Below are 16,719 nucleotides of genomic sequence, written 5' to 3' on the forward strand. Positions count from 1 at the left end.
GTTCAGTTTCAAAATAAAAGTCGTACTGCGCAAACGATGGAGGGTCGATTCATTTCTGAGAATCGGTTCTTTCAAACAGTTCATTTCAAAGTATAGTGATTCTTAACGTCATGATGTACGGCATACGTATACAGACTGTTTAATAGTGATGATGCAATTATGAATGTAATAGTTGAACACACTGTGATCCTCATATTGTTCTTGTTATGCAATAAAAAAAAAAAAAAAAAAAAAAAAAAACCTGTTTAATAGTGATTCGTGAACACACCAGGGTTTCCCAAACAGGGAATCTAATAATGAACTAAATCGAATGTAACATTAAAATAAATAAATGGGGGCTGCGATTAACCGAAATAAAACTAAAATCGTGATTATTAAAGCAAACGTATGAGACCATAACCGATGTCAGAGAACTGTACATGCATATATCAAGTTTATATATGTATAAAATTATATATGTATATATATGCAAAATATAAGGGGATACTTTCAGTATGTTTTTAACTGACAAAAAAGTTTTGAAACCCATGGTTCAGCCAAGTATTGTGAACCAATTCAACCGATTCATTAAAAAGATATGACCAAAATAATAATAATAATAATTTATTCACGAATCGGACACCGCCTCTCACCAGTGATTTTTACCTTTCAAACTAAATCTAAATGTATACATATATATATATATATATATATATATATATATATATATATATATATATATATATATAATTTTTTTTTTTAGTGTTGAAGAAATGACAGTGAAAGTGATAAAGGATTTTAGAACTTTCCAAATAAATTTGATGTGTATACATTTATTCATGTGTTCTTTTTTATATAGTACATAACTTGCATTAAAAGTTCATGAAGTAGAGCTGTTTTTAAATGTTCTTTTTAGGCATCATATTTACAGAATAACAGTGTTTTCATCAGTCAGTGTAGAGATTTTTTTTCTTTCTTTTCATAAATAGCCCATAAAATCCTTAAATGAATCAAAATATTCCACTGGGCCATAACATGTCAGTGTATGCAATACAAGAGGTAGAATATCAAGCTCTTTTCAGACTTGGTTTCAGTGCTTCAAAAAGTTGCAGAATGTGTGTGAGAGTAAGGGTCCGTGCATCAAAGTTATTTACATACAGAGCAATTGTATTAATGCATTATTTAGCAACATTGCTACCGATTCAAAGCCATTAGCTAGCATTCCAAAGCACTTCTAAACAATTGACAACTGCAATTACTCCTTTAGATGTACATCTATTTCCGAATACAACAAAGTAGATACACCAGAAGTCCATGGCTGTCTTTCCAATGTATTCCCAAAGTCGAAGGAAACGGTCTAGAATATTGAAAAATCCTTGAACATCAGTTTGACAGTGTTCAACTGTCTCACTTCCAGTGAAAGTTCATTTTTCATAGGTATCTTTCAAAACAAATTCCCAACTTTTTTTAATAGTTCAAGTTTGACATAACTGTACAAGTATGTTTATTGCCAGAGAATCATTTGTATTATAAAATCCTACATTCCCTCACACATTTCTTTGCATTCTATAGCTTCATCACAAGCATGTTTGTGTATCTGCGTGTGTTGGTGCATTTGGCGTTTTTCAAAAAGAGAAAACAGGCCTTCTCAATACATGCACATTCTGTATGAAAGTAGCACACAGACTGGGAAGCTAGACTCCACCATGAGAGACAGACAAATGCAAAAGAAATGATCAAAGCTTCAAATGAATGATCTTAGTTGTTTAAAAAAGAAGACGAAAAAAAGCCAAAGAACCAAAGAATCATTGCTGCATCAACCTCAGCTGGTGAGACAATGTGAAGTTAAAGCCATATTACACATGTAAGATGATGTTTGGATATATTTAGCTATGCTAAGTGAGATGGTCAATTCGTGAAAAGCATTTAGTGGCTGGTTACAACATTAGAGTGTGTGTGGTCATGCATTTTGCATGTGCATGTTTGCAAGGCCGTATTCTTGATGCTGCTCTGTTTGTTGTTAGGTACATTTTTAGGCTGGTCTGCCACAGCGGTCAAAAAGGTCAACTGTTTCATGACAGAAATGTTAAATGACAGACAGTAATATGCTATGATGTGAACAATTCCAACTTTTTTTGTCAAATTTTGCCATTTTGAATTGCAAATATAGGCTGAATCATTTGCGTGATTCATGTAATTCATAACTGAATGTGATGCTTTTTTGTGTTTTTGACATTAAGCATATGAATGTGTGCATATTTTAAATGTTTGTTCAAGACAAGGTTACGGCCATGTATGTTTGTATTTGCATGACTGCATTGTAGTGAGCTGTGAATATAAGAAGCAGTGTCAGAGGTGCTGCATTCTTTCCATATCCATGTAAACACAGTGAGCAAGAAAAAGAAGCACTAGATGAATGAAAAAAATTAATGAAAAAACAAAACGGAAGAGAGTTTGTCAGGCACAGAGAGCAGTGGGTCTGAAGGGTTACAATGGGTGTAGTGTTCAGTCTTTTATTATAGTAAGAACAGCTAAAAACGTCATCACGGCTACAAGGGCAGCTTCGCACAACCCCATCTGCAAGACAAAGTCCTCATCTCAAATCCATTTCCCACCTGTTATTCTTTCCTCTAATTTTCTGAGCCCCCTCTACCTAATCACGCAATTTCTCCCATTTCAGAGGGCAGATTCTGAGTAAAGAGCCCCTGATGATCCGTGCGGCGGTGGGTGGAGCCTGCGCAGTGATGCGATGGATGTTGAGTTGAGGTCTCCGCAGCTACGCAAGTGGATTCCCCCAGCCCTTACAGGGTCATCATCATGGCGACGGGCGTTGTGACGACTGTCGCTATGGGAGTGGTGGTGTCCACGGCAATGGTGGTGGACGTGTTGCTGCTGCCCCCTGTTGGCTGCCAGAGAGTTACGAAGCACCTTTATAAAAGCACATACATGTAGTGGGTTATTTTAATCATAAATTGTACAACACAAAATTCTAGCTGAACTAGATGATTTTATTTATGGTGTTGGCAATGTTTTACCTGCTCTAATGGCAGATTTCCCTCTCCTCCTGTCCTTCTTTTAGGGCCCTGAGTACAGTTTCCAGCATGCTCAGTTGCAGGGGCCAAGTTACGTTTGGATCTTTGCAAAAAACGTTGCACTAAAACTCTGGTGACCTGAAAGGAAAGGTGAAAATGATTATTGTGAATAATACAAATTTGAATTGAATTGAAAATGTTTGTCTACATGTTTATACATCTAATATTACAATAATGGTAGGAATGAATGAGGCAACTATAAAGTGCTTTACTATGACTCTGTACACCCAAAAAGCTTTACAATGGGCTCTACAGGTGGAGAGGAGAGAGAGAGTGATAGAGCCAGTTCAGTGGATGGGGATTATTAGGAGGCCAACGTTGATAAAGGCCAATGGAGGGAATTTGGACGGGACACCAGGGTTACACACCTACGTTTTTTACGAGAAGTACCATTGGTTTTTAAAGGAACACTCCACTTTTTTTGAAAATAGGCTCATTTTCCAACTCCCCTAGAGTTAAACAGTTGAGTTTTACCGTTTTCGAATCCATGCAGCCGATCTCCGAGTCTGGCGGTACCACTTTTAGCATAGCTTGAATCTGATTAGACCGTTAGCATCGCGCTTAAAAATGACCAAAGAGTTTTGATATTTTTCCTATTTAAAACTTGACTCTTCTGTAGTTAAATCGTGTACTAGGATTGACAGAAAATGAAAAGTTGCGATTTTCTAGGCTGATATGGCTAGGAACTATACTCTCATTCAGGCGTAATAATCAGGGAACTTTGCTGCCGTACCATGGCTGCAGCAGGCGCAATGATATTACGCAGCGTCTCTCACAAACGTCTCCATGGTTGCAAGGCACGTTCCCTGTGCAAGCAGAGGCTCACGGGCGCTGCGTAATATCATTGCACTGCTGCAGCCATGGAACGGCAGCAAAGTTCCTTGATTATTACGCCTGAATGAGAGTATAGTTCCTAGCCACATCAGCCTAGAAAATCACAACTTTTTATTTTCCGTCGGTCTTAGTACACGATTTAACTACAGAAGAGTCAAGTTTTAAATAGGAAAAATATCAAAACTCTTTGGTCATTTTTAAGCGCGATGCTAACGGTCTAATCAGATTCAATGAACTATGCTAAGCTATGCTAAAAGTGGTACCGCCAGAACCGGAGATCGGCTGAATGGATTCGAAAACGGTAAAACTCAACTGTTTAACTCTAGGGGAGTTGGAAAATGAGCCTATTTGCAAAAAAAGTGGAGTGTTCCTTTAAATATAGATATAGAAAGACGGTTCACTCCTATTATTTATGAATGGAAGAAACTGCAACGCACAGTATGGCGGAGTACGTCCCGCCTTCTAAGTAAAAGAGCCAATCGCTGATTGATTGCATCACTGTAGCTGCCGTTAGAGGCTCCGGTTTCCATAGAAACCTGAGACTCGTGCATAGGACTGCACATGCGCATTGGCTCGTCTAGCCTGAAAAATAAGCTTTTTTAATGCTATTTTTAGCATAAGAAACAACATTTATGGGACAATTCATGTCAGATTTTGTTACTGATTTGAAATATGTAATTTAATTGGAAGTTCACCAAGCAGTTTTTGAGATTTCAGGATTCCCCCATTAAAATAGATAGGACTTGGTCTTGGATGCCAGAAATAGCTGCCCGAAGGCATTGCAAATATGAGCAGACTTTCCTTGAAATGGACTTTGGAGTAGTTTAACATTTGAACTCGGTTTAATGTCTTATCCGAAGGACAGTGCTTGTTACAGTATTGTGTCCCCATCACTATACTTGGGCGTTAGGACTCACACAGACCACAGGGTGAGCAACCTCTTCTGGCCTCACTAACACCTCTTCCAGCAGCAAACTAGTTTTCCCAGGAGGTCTCCCATCCAGGTACTGACTAAGCTCAACCCTGCTTAGCATCAGTGGGCAACCAGTCTTGGGATACAGGGTGATATGGCTGTGAGGGATCAGCATATTTCAGGGTCTAACCTTGAGGTCTCCAAGTGAGCGTGCACAGTCTTTGGGTAAACGCAGCGAGGTGGCTGGAACCTGTTTTGTGGGCAACCGGCTACTTACAGCCTTAATGCTTCCCTTTCTGGGAAGGGAAGCAGGAAGTGCCAGAGAGGAGCGAGGCAACAAACCAGCTCCAGACGATACCCCTGGGTGACACAAATAAACCAAAGAAAATGTAAACATGGGGGTATAGAGATAGATTAATAATAATAATGATAATAATAATATATTATATTGTATTATTATAGTATAATATTATACTATATATTATAGACAATAATAACATATAATAATTTTATACATCATTAATAATAATGTAGAAAAATAATAATACAAAATAAATTATTATTTCTACCTTTGCAACAGGGTTATTTTAGTATTACTTATATATACTATTATAGTACTTATTAATGATTTAATGTAAATGATTTTATAATTTTCAGTTTTCATTTTTAATTTTAGTTCTAGTTTCAGTAATTTTATGTAATATTGTCATTTTTCTTCATTTTTAAAAAAATATTTATTTTTAATAGTGCAGTGTCAACATTAACGCGTTAAAGCAGGCGATTAATTTTTTTCCAGTTTTTAACTTTATATTTATTTCAGTTAGTTGCCAAGGTACCATTTCTAATTTTCATTTAGTTTTTTGAAGTTTAGGTTTTTCGTCTAAACATTTCATATAATTATTTACCATCTAACATCTATATTTTTAATAGTTTTAGCTAACAATATCTAAGTAACTTTCTGTACATATCGCATGAGAAATGAACTCTTTTGCCTGAGATGGAGGTTTGTCATCAAGTCTAATATAGTTTTTATCTGCTCCATTCTTCAATATCAGACTTTTTGCCATACCAGCATTACAGCTATGAAATGGCTGAATTGATCAGGGATCTTGTTAAAAATAAAACTAAAAAACTTATTCAGTTTATAGTTTCAGTTTCAGGATATTCAGTTTAGCAGGTGCTTCACACTGCTAAAAACAGCACAAAGTTTGACAGACCACATTCTATTGTTATCACTATTTAGGAATGATTGCATTTATCCAACTTCCTCCTGTTTAGTTTTGTTTTCATTGTCAACATTTGCCAGAGTTCTAGTTCATTATTAGTTGTGGTTTCAAAATTTGTTCCCACCTGTTCCCTGTTCCGTTAATGATCTTCCTCTGTGTATATAAGCCCTCAGTTTCCTCTGTTCATTGTATTGCATTAATGTTTATGGTGGTTGTGTTTTTCTCTGAGGGTTATTATTGAAGTTTAACTGTATTAATAATCATAATCATGCATCACACATCTCTTCTTTGTGTTTACCACACTCTGCACTTGTGACAATTACCTCATTGTGACTGAGTGACTCATGTTACTAAACAAGAATAGCTGCTGCTGAAGCGTAAATGCTGGTGGTCATGCATTCATTTCATTTGAGGATTTCACAAGAAATCAATCTCGATAAATGGTCTTTTTGAAGCAAGTGATGAGTTTTGAAACTTGAAATGAACTTGAAAAAATGTTATTTCTCATTATATGACCCCTTTAAATTTACTAGGGATAGTTTAGGGATGTTTACAATATACATGTATTATGTGTTACCAGGGTTAATTAACTAAAACTAATTTAATCAATTTTTTTTATTATTGTTAATTGAAATAAAGCTAAAATAAAATATAAATATTAGTAAAAAAAAAATTGAAATAAGTTTAAGATGAAGCACTAAAATGACTAACTGGAAATAAATAAAACCTAAAAATAAACTAAAACTAAAGCTGAAAAAAATGAATAACCTAAATATTAATATAAAAATAATAATAATAATAAAAATCACAAAAATACATCAAATTAATTTTAAAAAATGAAAACGGAAAATGTAAAAATAAAAGCTAATCAAAATATTATATAAATAAAACTAAAATATCACTGTATGTTAATCATAATAATTGTATATAATAAACGTCTCTGTGACTTGAGAGAGCTGAACTCTTACCTGTTTCAGATGAGGTCTGCGATCCCCCCTCACTGACTCCTTTACTGCGTCCTGAGAGACTAAAATCACCTGAAAGAGACAGAAGATCACATGCAAAAACACACGTGACATCAAACAGATTACAAGTAATGTGCATTAAGTAATCAGATTACTTTTTAACGTAACAAGTACTTCATAAATGTATAAATGTACACATTAATATTTAAGTTTTTTTTTTTTTTTTTTTTTTTTTTTAAGTTTTAAAAAAGGTGGGAACAGACAAATTTCAAGTTTTCACATTAATCCCAGACAATGCAGTCTGTTACATACAAATGTTTATACCTGTGTCAGTTGAAGAGCTAAGTCCTGGTTCACTGTGTGACCTCACAAGGGGTAAGAACCCATCACTGTCTTTCCGATCCCGTCCAATTTGTTCACGTAAACATGGCCTCAGAAGGAGCGGTCCGGACGTGTGGTCCGTGCGGTCTTGAGCAGGACCTGATACGGCTGTGGTAGGGGGGTTGCTAAATGCGGATGAGGAGTCCCGTCGGGAGGGCGGGCAGGGCCGAACTCGGATTTCCGGGATAAAGGAATGCTGAGATCCCGCTAAGAATTCCAACTGAGAGCAGCTACTAGCCAACAAAGCTTGACGCTTCAGCAATGGAGACCTATGGAGAAAATAATGAAGGAAATTTACACCTGAGAAGTGATTTTATTTAACGACTTTTTAATGATTTAACTCCCACCTGTAGGTAGAGGTGTTGTATGTGCTCGGGGAGGAGCAGGAGTTCGATCTCTCGCCTCTGAAACAATGCCTGCCGGAAGGAGCGACCACCATACCCTCGGGATGCTGCGCGGAACGGAAGCTGGCGTATTCTCCCTCCTCCCCTCCCTCGCTGTCCCCTCGTGGTCGCGCCCGCATACCGACACCCACTTCCATGAGGCAGGAGTCCTCGGATGGGGAGCTGTCATCTGGAATATCCACAATCTCAGACATCAACAGAGAGCCACTGTCCATTGACACTGAGAGAAAGAATATACAAAATGTACACATATACACATGGATTCAATCATTCAGTAGTATCCATACGCACTCGGCACACCCACGTTGTAGGATGTTACATAAAAGATGGGATGTCTTGACAAAATCTGAACATAAGTGATCACAGAAGACACATTTGAAATGAATGTCACTAAAAACGCATCTTAACACTAGGTGGAAACAGGGCCTGTTTGCTGAAGACTCACCTTCACCACTGAAATTTGTGGATGTTCCTCTCTCTCCAGACAGCTCACCAGCTTGAGTGTCAAACACTGTGGCCTATGGATAGAGAGAGTGTCATCATGACCACAGTATTACAAAATAATGATGATTTGATAATGATTACAAAGCAAGATAAAATATTCAAAAGTTTGGGGTCAGTATGATTTTGTTTTAAAGAAATTAATACTTTTATTCAACAAGGATGCGTTACATAAAAATGAAGATTTTGATACACTAATATAGCACTTTTATGAATAAAACACGTAGTCAATTTATAATTGAAAGGATTGTTGTTGCCATCGGTGTGCATTATACAAACTATAAATGAATTGTTTCGCTAGTACTTATGTGAATTTAAATGTCTGAATCCTAAAATAAACATTATGTGGTTAAATGATTAGTCCACTTTTAAATACAATTTTCCTGATAATTTACTCACCCCCATGTCATCCAAGATGTTCGTGTCTTTCTCTCTTCGGCCGAAAAGAAATGAAGGTTTTTGATGAAAACATTCCAGGATTATTCTCCTTATAGTGGACTTCAATGGTCTCCAAATGGTTGAAGGTCAAAATTACAGTTTCAGTGCAGCTTCAAAGGGCTTTAAATGATACAAGGAATAAGGGTCTTATCTAGAGAAACCATCGGTCATTTTTAAAAAAAAATATATAACTGTATATGCTTTATAAACACAAATTATCACCTTGCATGTGCTTCCGCTTTCAGCATTCTTCAAAAAGCTTATGCCGTATGTCCTAGGCCTTCCCTATTCTACTTACGGAAAAATACAAAACTGGTGCCACATTCGTTACGTAAGTTGAATAGGGAAGGCGTAGGACATACAGCGTAAGTGTTTTGAAGAATGCGGAAAGCGGAAGCACACGCCAGGCGATAATTTGTGTTTATAAAGCATATATAGTTGGTTTTTTTTTCCAAAATGGCCGATCGTTTCACTAGATAAGACCCTTATTCCTCATCTGGTATCCTTTAAAGCCCTTTGAAGCTGCACTGAAACTGTAATTTTGACCTTCAACCGTTTGGAGACCACTGAAGTCCACTATAAGGAGAATAATCCTGGAATGTTTTCATCAAAAAAACCTTAACCCTCTACAGCACAGCGTTGCCCTCAGGCAACAAAAAGTTTTCTTAAGCCCTATGTTTAGTACATTTTTCTTTAAATGTTTACAACCAATTAAAAAGGTAGAGAAAGTACCCATTAACAGTCCAGTAAGGTGTTGGAGTCAATATCAAGCACCATTAAGAGGTGGGACATCCTGTTCTGACACATGGTCACAGGAGCACATGGTGTGAGAAGAAGGCAATGTTATTTGCTTTAGTAATTTTATTTAAAACGACATGAACTGTACATAAAAAATATGTGTGTGTGTATGAAGGTGTAGAGAAGCCTTTTGTCAGGTTTTATGAAGTTTTTTTTATTTTGCATGTTCAGAAATTCAGTTTTTCTTTTCGTTGCCTCAGGGCAACGTTGTGCGATAAGGGGTACTTTTTGAGGAGGTTTTAGACAATACCTCTCATTAGCCCCAATGTATTATAAGAAGGGAAGATGCAAAGTGATGTGCAAAAATTGTAACATACACCACTGTCACAGCAGAGAAGAGGTGCTTTTTGAAGTTTCGTACGGAGTGAAATCTTATCACATGAAGTACATTATATGGCATAGCACACTACATGATACAGACCTATGCATGTATCAAATTCAATATATCAAATGTCTTTCAAGTGTTTTTCCCTTTTTACTTAATGATTTCTTTAATTTAAAAAAAAAAAATTGATTTTGATGATAATTTTCTCGATGACTCTGTACCATTGTCGCACAATGTTGTTTTTCATGTGCCATCAACATGTGTGCAGTAGAGGGTTAATTCCTTTTCGACTGAAGAAAGAAAGAACATCTTGGATGACATGGGGGTGAGTAAATTATCAGGAAAATTTTATTTGAAAGTGGACTAATAAAACACTGAATAGTTGTGATATATGACAAGCGCTGAGTGCACCTGTCTTCGACTCAGCGCATGCCAAAGCGCGAAAGCTCGTTTGAATTTAGCAGTCGATCACATGATGCAATGAACGTTCTAATCACACCGGTGTGATCGTACACTCCAGGAACCACTGATCACACTGGTGTGATTGTATGCGTCAAAGGGTTGATTTTTAATAATATTGCACAATATTACAATTTTTTTTACAGTATTTTGATCAAATAAATGCAGCCTTGTTGAGCATTGAGCAGACTTCTTTAAAAAAAATAATAATAATAATAATTACCTGACTAGGAGCCCTTTGACCCATCACTGCCTCATAAGGAGGAGGACAGTCAGTTGGGTACAGAGGCACGGGACTCTCCATTGATCCATTATATGTGACACTGCAGGTACACAGAAAAACAAAGCATGAGAAAAAGAAATTTAAAAAAAAAGGCAAGAAACAGAAAAAGTGTAATTACAATGGACAGATGCCTAAAGGAATAAAAAAATATTGAGAAACTGCAAAAATATTTTCAGAGGGACAAAAAACTGAACATTGAGAACATTTTAACTGAACATAACCAGAGCATCTCTAGTATGTAAACCTCAATACTAAACATACTAAATACTATTTTAGAAAAATGTTTAAAGACGTTTTCCTAAAAGATAATGGCAGTGAACGGGACCAACAGGTATGAAGCTCAAGAAAGTGCATCCACCCATCATCATCGCTTCTTTCGTAACTTGAATATGGAAAGCGGTCTGGCAGAAGCTAGATATTTGACTTTATTACTTGTTAAATATGGAGAACATTTATGATGGATGTATGCACTTTCTTGAGCTCGCTGGTCCCATTCACTGCCATTATAAAGCTTGGATGCATCAGGATATTTATTAATATAACTCTTATTGTGTTCATCAGATATAAGAAAGTCATATACACTTAGAATGACTTGAGGGTGAGTAAAGCTTGGGGTAATGTTCATTTTAAAGTGAACTAATCCTTTAAGTTACCAAAATGATGGAAAAACCAATGTGTTTGTGTTTTCACCTCTGTGCATCGGTCTCTGAGCTACAGGTGTATTCAGGAGGGTAGTAAGGTGGCGGGGGAATTGGCGGAACAAACTCCTCAAAGTCCATCATGTTACTGAGAAATGCATCCTGAGGAGTGGTGCATTCTGGGTTTACAGAACGGGAGCGATGAGGAGCCAGCTACAACAAACAAAGTTGAATGAGAGAAACATATTCCATTGTAACATTTGATAGAAAAATACAACTAGTAAACCTGTTTTTAGTGTAAAGATTTAGTGAATTTTGTCTCACTAGATGCAGCAGGTCCAGAGAGAAGATATGAATGCTGCAGGTGACCGTGGACAGAGTGCAGATAATGGTGGAGAGAATACTAAGACCACAGGCACTGAACAGCAAATCCTGCACACACGTATAATATCATGGTTAAATTTAAACTTATTCAAGCACCTCAGCTATTTGCATAAAGTTAAAGGATGCCCTAAGAACCAAAAAGGTCCACTATGCAAATGTTGACCATCTCAAGATGCAGTCACACTTTCTTTCTATTTGCACTTAGTTCAAATAGTGATTGTGACGAGCAGGACGGGCGAGAGCCTTGAGGGAACGGCGCTAGGCCGGTGACGCGAGAGATAATGAGCTCCACCTGTGAGGCGCACCGGCCTTGAGTCTCTCACGGAGGAGCTCCGGGAAGCATAAAAGGAGGAGTGACGACAGTGAAGGAGAGAGCACCAGGCCTGGATATTATTTTATGTTTTATTATGTTTGGGTGGCCGGCAGACGTCCGCGAGGGTCTGCCGGGATTACTTTCGTTTTGTATTTGTTTATTTTGGTATTAAAGTTATGTTTAAAGGTCGCCGGTTCCCGCCTCCTTCTTCTTTATCTACGAACTTTGTTACAGTGATAGATGCTATTTACAATAAGTGAAAATAGCATTATATTCTATTTATACTAAGTGACAATATCAGCATTTTAACGATATGCTATTTACACTAGGTGAAAATAGCGATAGATTCTATTTACACCATGTAAGTGTAAGTAACAGTTCTTTGCAATAAGAGTAAATAGTAATTAGATGCTATCTATACTTTATATTGGCAGATACTATTTGCACCTCAGTATTTTTGTACATTAAAGGAATACAATAATATCATAGAGTGTAAATGATTATATTTACTAAAATAATTACATGGATGCTGCCTTATTAGGAGAATAAAAACCCTCCCGACACCTTCCCCTAACCCTACCCTATAAACACTTTAAATATTATTAAACTCTCATTCGCAGTTTATTTCCACTTTTAGATCATTATCTTCATTTTTACTGAAAATAAATGCAAGAAGGCAGAAGGCAGATTCAAACCCGTGTCGATCGCGTTAAAAGCCAGGTTTGCAAGCCTACTGGCTACTGCTGCACCACTGAAGACACTGAATTCTGTGTGTCTTTTTTAAAACTTGAGCGGCCCATCCAGACATTGGTGAGCGGAGCTAGTGTAAAAAGCGTTTACCAACAAGGGTGGCCAGTTGCATAAATTGCTTAGACTAGTCTTAAAAGTTTTTTTTAAGAAAAAAAAAGACTGGTCTTTTACTTTTTAAAGTCAGTTACATAAAATGGTAGTAATCTTCTATAGTGCACTTTTAACTCTGGGGTTTCATTTCGTATTTCACTAAATTAAGTTTTTTATTTTTTTTTTAAAGTCACTGAATCTTTGTCCTGACATAACTTTTTCCTTCGATAACTTTTTATTTGACTTGAAATGAAAAATTTGCAAAACTTGTTTACAATCTGTAAAAACACACCTTGAGCTGGTGACGCACAGCGTGACAATCTGAATGTTGGTAGAGCACTAGCGTCTCATCTTCTGTTGGAGAGCATGTCTGCTTTGGGTCACAGCAAAGACACAGGCGATTCTCCATCTGGAACAAACACACATATTATTTGACGAGACGAGACGAGACAAGACGAGACGAGACGAGACGAGACGAGACGAGACGAGACGAGAAGAGAAGAGAAGAGAAGAGAAGAGAAGAGAAGAGAAGAGAAGAGAAGAGAAGAGAAGAGAGTACCTGACAGGTAACATAAGATTTGACCATCTGTGCATTCTGACATGAGAGCATGGAACCAGCCAGACTGAGAATCACACACACTGCAGACAGCAGCATGAACAGCGACACCTAAACGAAACAAAAACAGCATCACTGCAAAAACTAAGAGGAGCAGACAAACGCACACACTCAGATGCCACTCATCGTGTCAAAATGACAAAGGTACATACGACAAGAGTGAAGGGCCTCCTCCATGATATCACACCCACTACTCCCGATGCCACAACCTGAAGAAGAAAGAAAACATGTTCAAGGGATAGATTTTCTGTTTCTCACACAAATCTATATTGGAGGGTTTCAGCAGACTTGGATCACAGAGCAAAAGTCATATGGGCACTTTTATGTTTTATGAGCATTCTGTAGTTTTTTTTTGTTTTTTTTTTGGAGCTCGACAGCACCATGCCTCACTTTCATTATATTGAGGAGTTGCTGGCATATATTGTTTAAAAAAAATCTATAGAAAATAATGACCACATTTTCAAAATTTTGGGGTATTTTTTGGGGGGTACATTTTTTTAATGTTTTAAAATAAATAAAAATTAGATAGATGATCGATCGATGGATAGATGATGGATGAATGGATGGATGATGCTGTAACTGGTCACATTTAAAAGGATAGTTCACCCAAAAATGAAAATTCTGTTATCATTTACTCGCCGTTATGTTGTTCCACACACCAAATTTTGATAAAAACAATATTTTGAGATATTTTGCAATTTTGGTAACTTTTTGGTTACCAGCTTTCATTAAAATATCTTCTTTTGTGTTTCACATGAGAAGGAAAGTCATACTGGGTTTGAATGTCATGACAGCGAGTAAACAATGACAAGTTTTTCCTTTGTTTATATTTATTATGTATTTATTACAATTTATTTAAATGGCCCTGTGGTATGGCTATTTCTTTAAGTACAAATATTCCATCTAGTTTCTCTTTATAATAGGAAGTCTGCATATACTGCATGCATAATCATTTTTATAATAATAAAACATTAAATATAGCACATTAAATATAGCACGATGCACTGCAGCATACACGTCATGCCAAAATATATTAAAAGAAACTTACAAAGAAGCCAGCCCAGAAAGGACAGGACTGTCTGACACGGGGTGATGAGGTGAAGGCTAGGCTTGTGAAGCTGAAGGCCAGCACCATGGCCCCAAGCGCAAGGTGACACAAGCCCAGGTACAGCAGCAGGCGCGCACTGGTCCTCCCAGACATTCCTCTGCGACTACCAGACAAAGCTCGAGACCCTGACATCGAGGCCACGCTACTGGAGTCCGATGGTGAGGGCATGATGGCTACTGAAATACCTCTTCAATTATGGGACTATGTAACAGTTCGAAAGATATGGGATGCGAAGTTACTTCTTTAAATATGCAGTTATGGACTATAATATAGGCCTAATATTAATTTCACAGCTGTTCAAACTGAGCTTGACACACTTATGTTGTGTCAACATTTATTCTTGGCGTCGTACAACTGCATTCTCCAATATCCCTTGATCTCGCTCGCTCCATCGCCCACCTGCCGTGTCTCTCTCCCCATCCCCGCGGCATTGCGGTACCCAGAGCCTTTAGCAGGCCGAGTGGCTGCCGCATCCGCAGGCCAGCGGAGCAGCTTTGGCCTTCTGGCTACTCCGCGGAGGAGGATGCGCGGAGCAGGACTAAAGAAACAATCCCAGTCCAGCTCACATCGAAGTGTATCTTCCCCGGGTTTCCACTAGAGAGCCTCACAGCCCCCGCCTGAGCTCGGAAAAGACGTCTCATGAAGCAAAACAGTATCAGGAGAGAAAAGGGAACAATCGACAGAAAAAGGAAATGAAAGCAGGATCGCTCACTCCCTATGTTGCGCCCATGATGCATCCGTTTGTTTTGAATAATAAATATAAAGCCATGGTGTTTCCGTTGAGGGAATTTTATCCTAGAACCAGTCTCCCCCTTTTCCTCCCGCAGTCACGAGGACTCCCGTCCCGTCCGTATCCCGGACATGAGCATCACTACGTAATCGCGCCAGACTTTTAGTGTATTAGCTTATGTGTGCTATTCACACACAGTATCTTTACGTCGCGTAAACGATATCCGACGCCATTTCAGCGTGACTCGGTTTTAGGAAGATAAAATAGGCAACGCATTGTGGCAGCACGTGTCCCTAATATTTGTTCAATGCGGCACCGCATTCACCCAGCGCGAGGTGCTGATGCTGCACTGAATGGGCGGTTGCTTGGCAACCTACTTCGACAGTCGCAACGGTTGGCGACCTTTACGCGCATGCGTTTAAGATCTAGCTTTGCACAAATATGTGACCCTGGACCACAAAACCAGTCATAAGGGTCAATTTTTTTTTTTTTAATTAAGATTTATACATCACCTGAAAGCTGGATAAATAAGCTTTCCATTGATGTATGGTCTGTTAGGATAGGACAATATTTTGAACCATACAATGTATTGTTGGCTATTGCTAAATATACCTGTGTGAATTATGGCTGGTTTTGTGGTCCAGGGTCAAATATATATGGGTGACTAAAAGAGGTGAGAAATACAGTAGTGGGCAAAAGTGAGGTCCGGCCCAGGATTGACATCTTCACCCTTCAAATATTATGAAAAATTTGTTAAAGATTTTGTAAGCATATTGTGTAGTTGTGCTTGTTTTATTTGTGATAACACAATGAAACATGCCAAATTGTCCAGACATAATTTTTGGACAAGGCTGTCATACAAAGAAATTATGAGCACATGCAAAAACAAGATAAAATATAATTAATTGATTGTGCTGATGTCAATGTAAGCTTTTTGTTGTGAGCCTTTTATTTTTCTATGCTTTTTTACAGGGTTTTAAATAAAACATGTAGACGTGGTTGCATTTTTTCTTTTTTCGCCAAATAATTTAGTCATATAAGTACTTCAAACAAGTTAAGTGTTTTATTCTTTCTTATTTTTGTTTTTAACTATAAATTTTCCTCATATTTGATGGTTTAATCAAACTTGTAGAGTCATTAACAACAAATATCCGCTCAGGACATCACTTTTGGCCACAACTGTACTTGAGATTTTGATATTCTTTTATTATCAGTTAAATTAATTATTAGTAAAAAGAGAAACTCATAAATTTTGAATATTATTCACTTTATTAAAAGCAGTTCATTGTAAAATTTCTGAGAAATATGCTGTGGAAAAGAATATAAAAAAAAAAAAGTGTAATAATGCATTTAGACAGAAACTTGATGCAAAATTAAAAGTGTATTATGTCTGATCATAATCCCTTTGGAGAAACACTGTGAATTTTCAGTAGAACATTATTATATTCCCACTAATAATCCATCAATTCTTTTCTCACACAACTCATTTAAC

At 37.4% G+C, this 16,719-nt stretch overlaps 1 protein-coding gene across 2 annotated transcripts; it reads right to left on the reverse strand.

Annotated features, from left to right (window-relative positions):
• Positions 1–877: 877 nt before the first annotated feature.
• fam189b (family with sequence similarity 189 member B) lies at positions 878–15,664 on the reverse strand. Of its 2 annotated transcripts, none has more exons than XM_067409348.1 (14): positions 14,438–15,664; positions 13,542–13,598; positions 13,333–13,440; positions 13,066–13,182; positions 11,561–11,668; positions 11,289–11,449; positions 10,539–10,638; positions 8,240–8,312; positions 7,738–8,014; positions 7,334–7,659; positions 7,013–7,081; positions 5,096–5,178; positions 3,015–3,149; positions 878–2,907 (listed from the first exon to the last, which is right to left on the reverse strand). In XM_067409348.1, exons 1-14 carry the CDS (start codon positions 14,663–14,665, stop codon positions 2,656–2,658), a joined length of 2,094 nt encoding a protein of 697 aa, XP_067265449.1. In that variant the 5' UTR covers positions 14,666–15,664; the 3' UTR covers positions 878–2,655. The 2 variants fall into 2 exon arrangements, with proteins under 2 accessions (XP_067265449.1, XP_067265439.1); XM_067409338.1 differs by having other exon boundaries at positions 5,009–5,178.
• Positions 15,665–16,719: the final 1,055 nt, after the last annotated feature.

Source organism: Chanodichthys erythropterus, chromosome 2 (genome assembly GCF_024489055.1).
Source record: "Chanodichthys erythropterus isolate Z2021 chromosome 2, ASM2448905v1, whole genome shotgun sequence".
NCBI classification, from domain to species: domain Eukaryota; kingdom Metazoa; phylum Chordata; class Actinopteri; order Cypriniformes; family Xenocyprididae; genus Chanodichthys; species Chanodichthys erythropterus.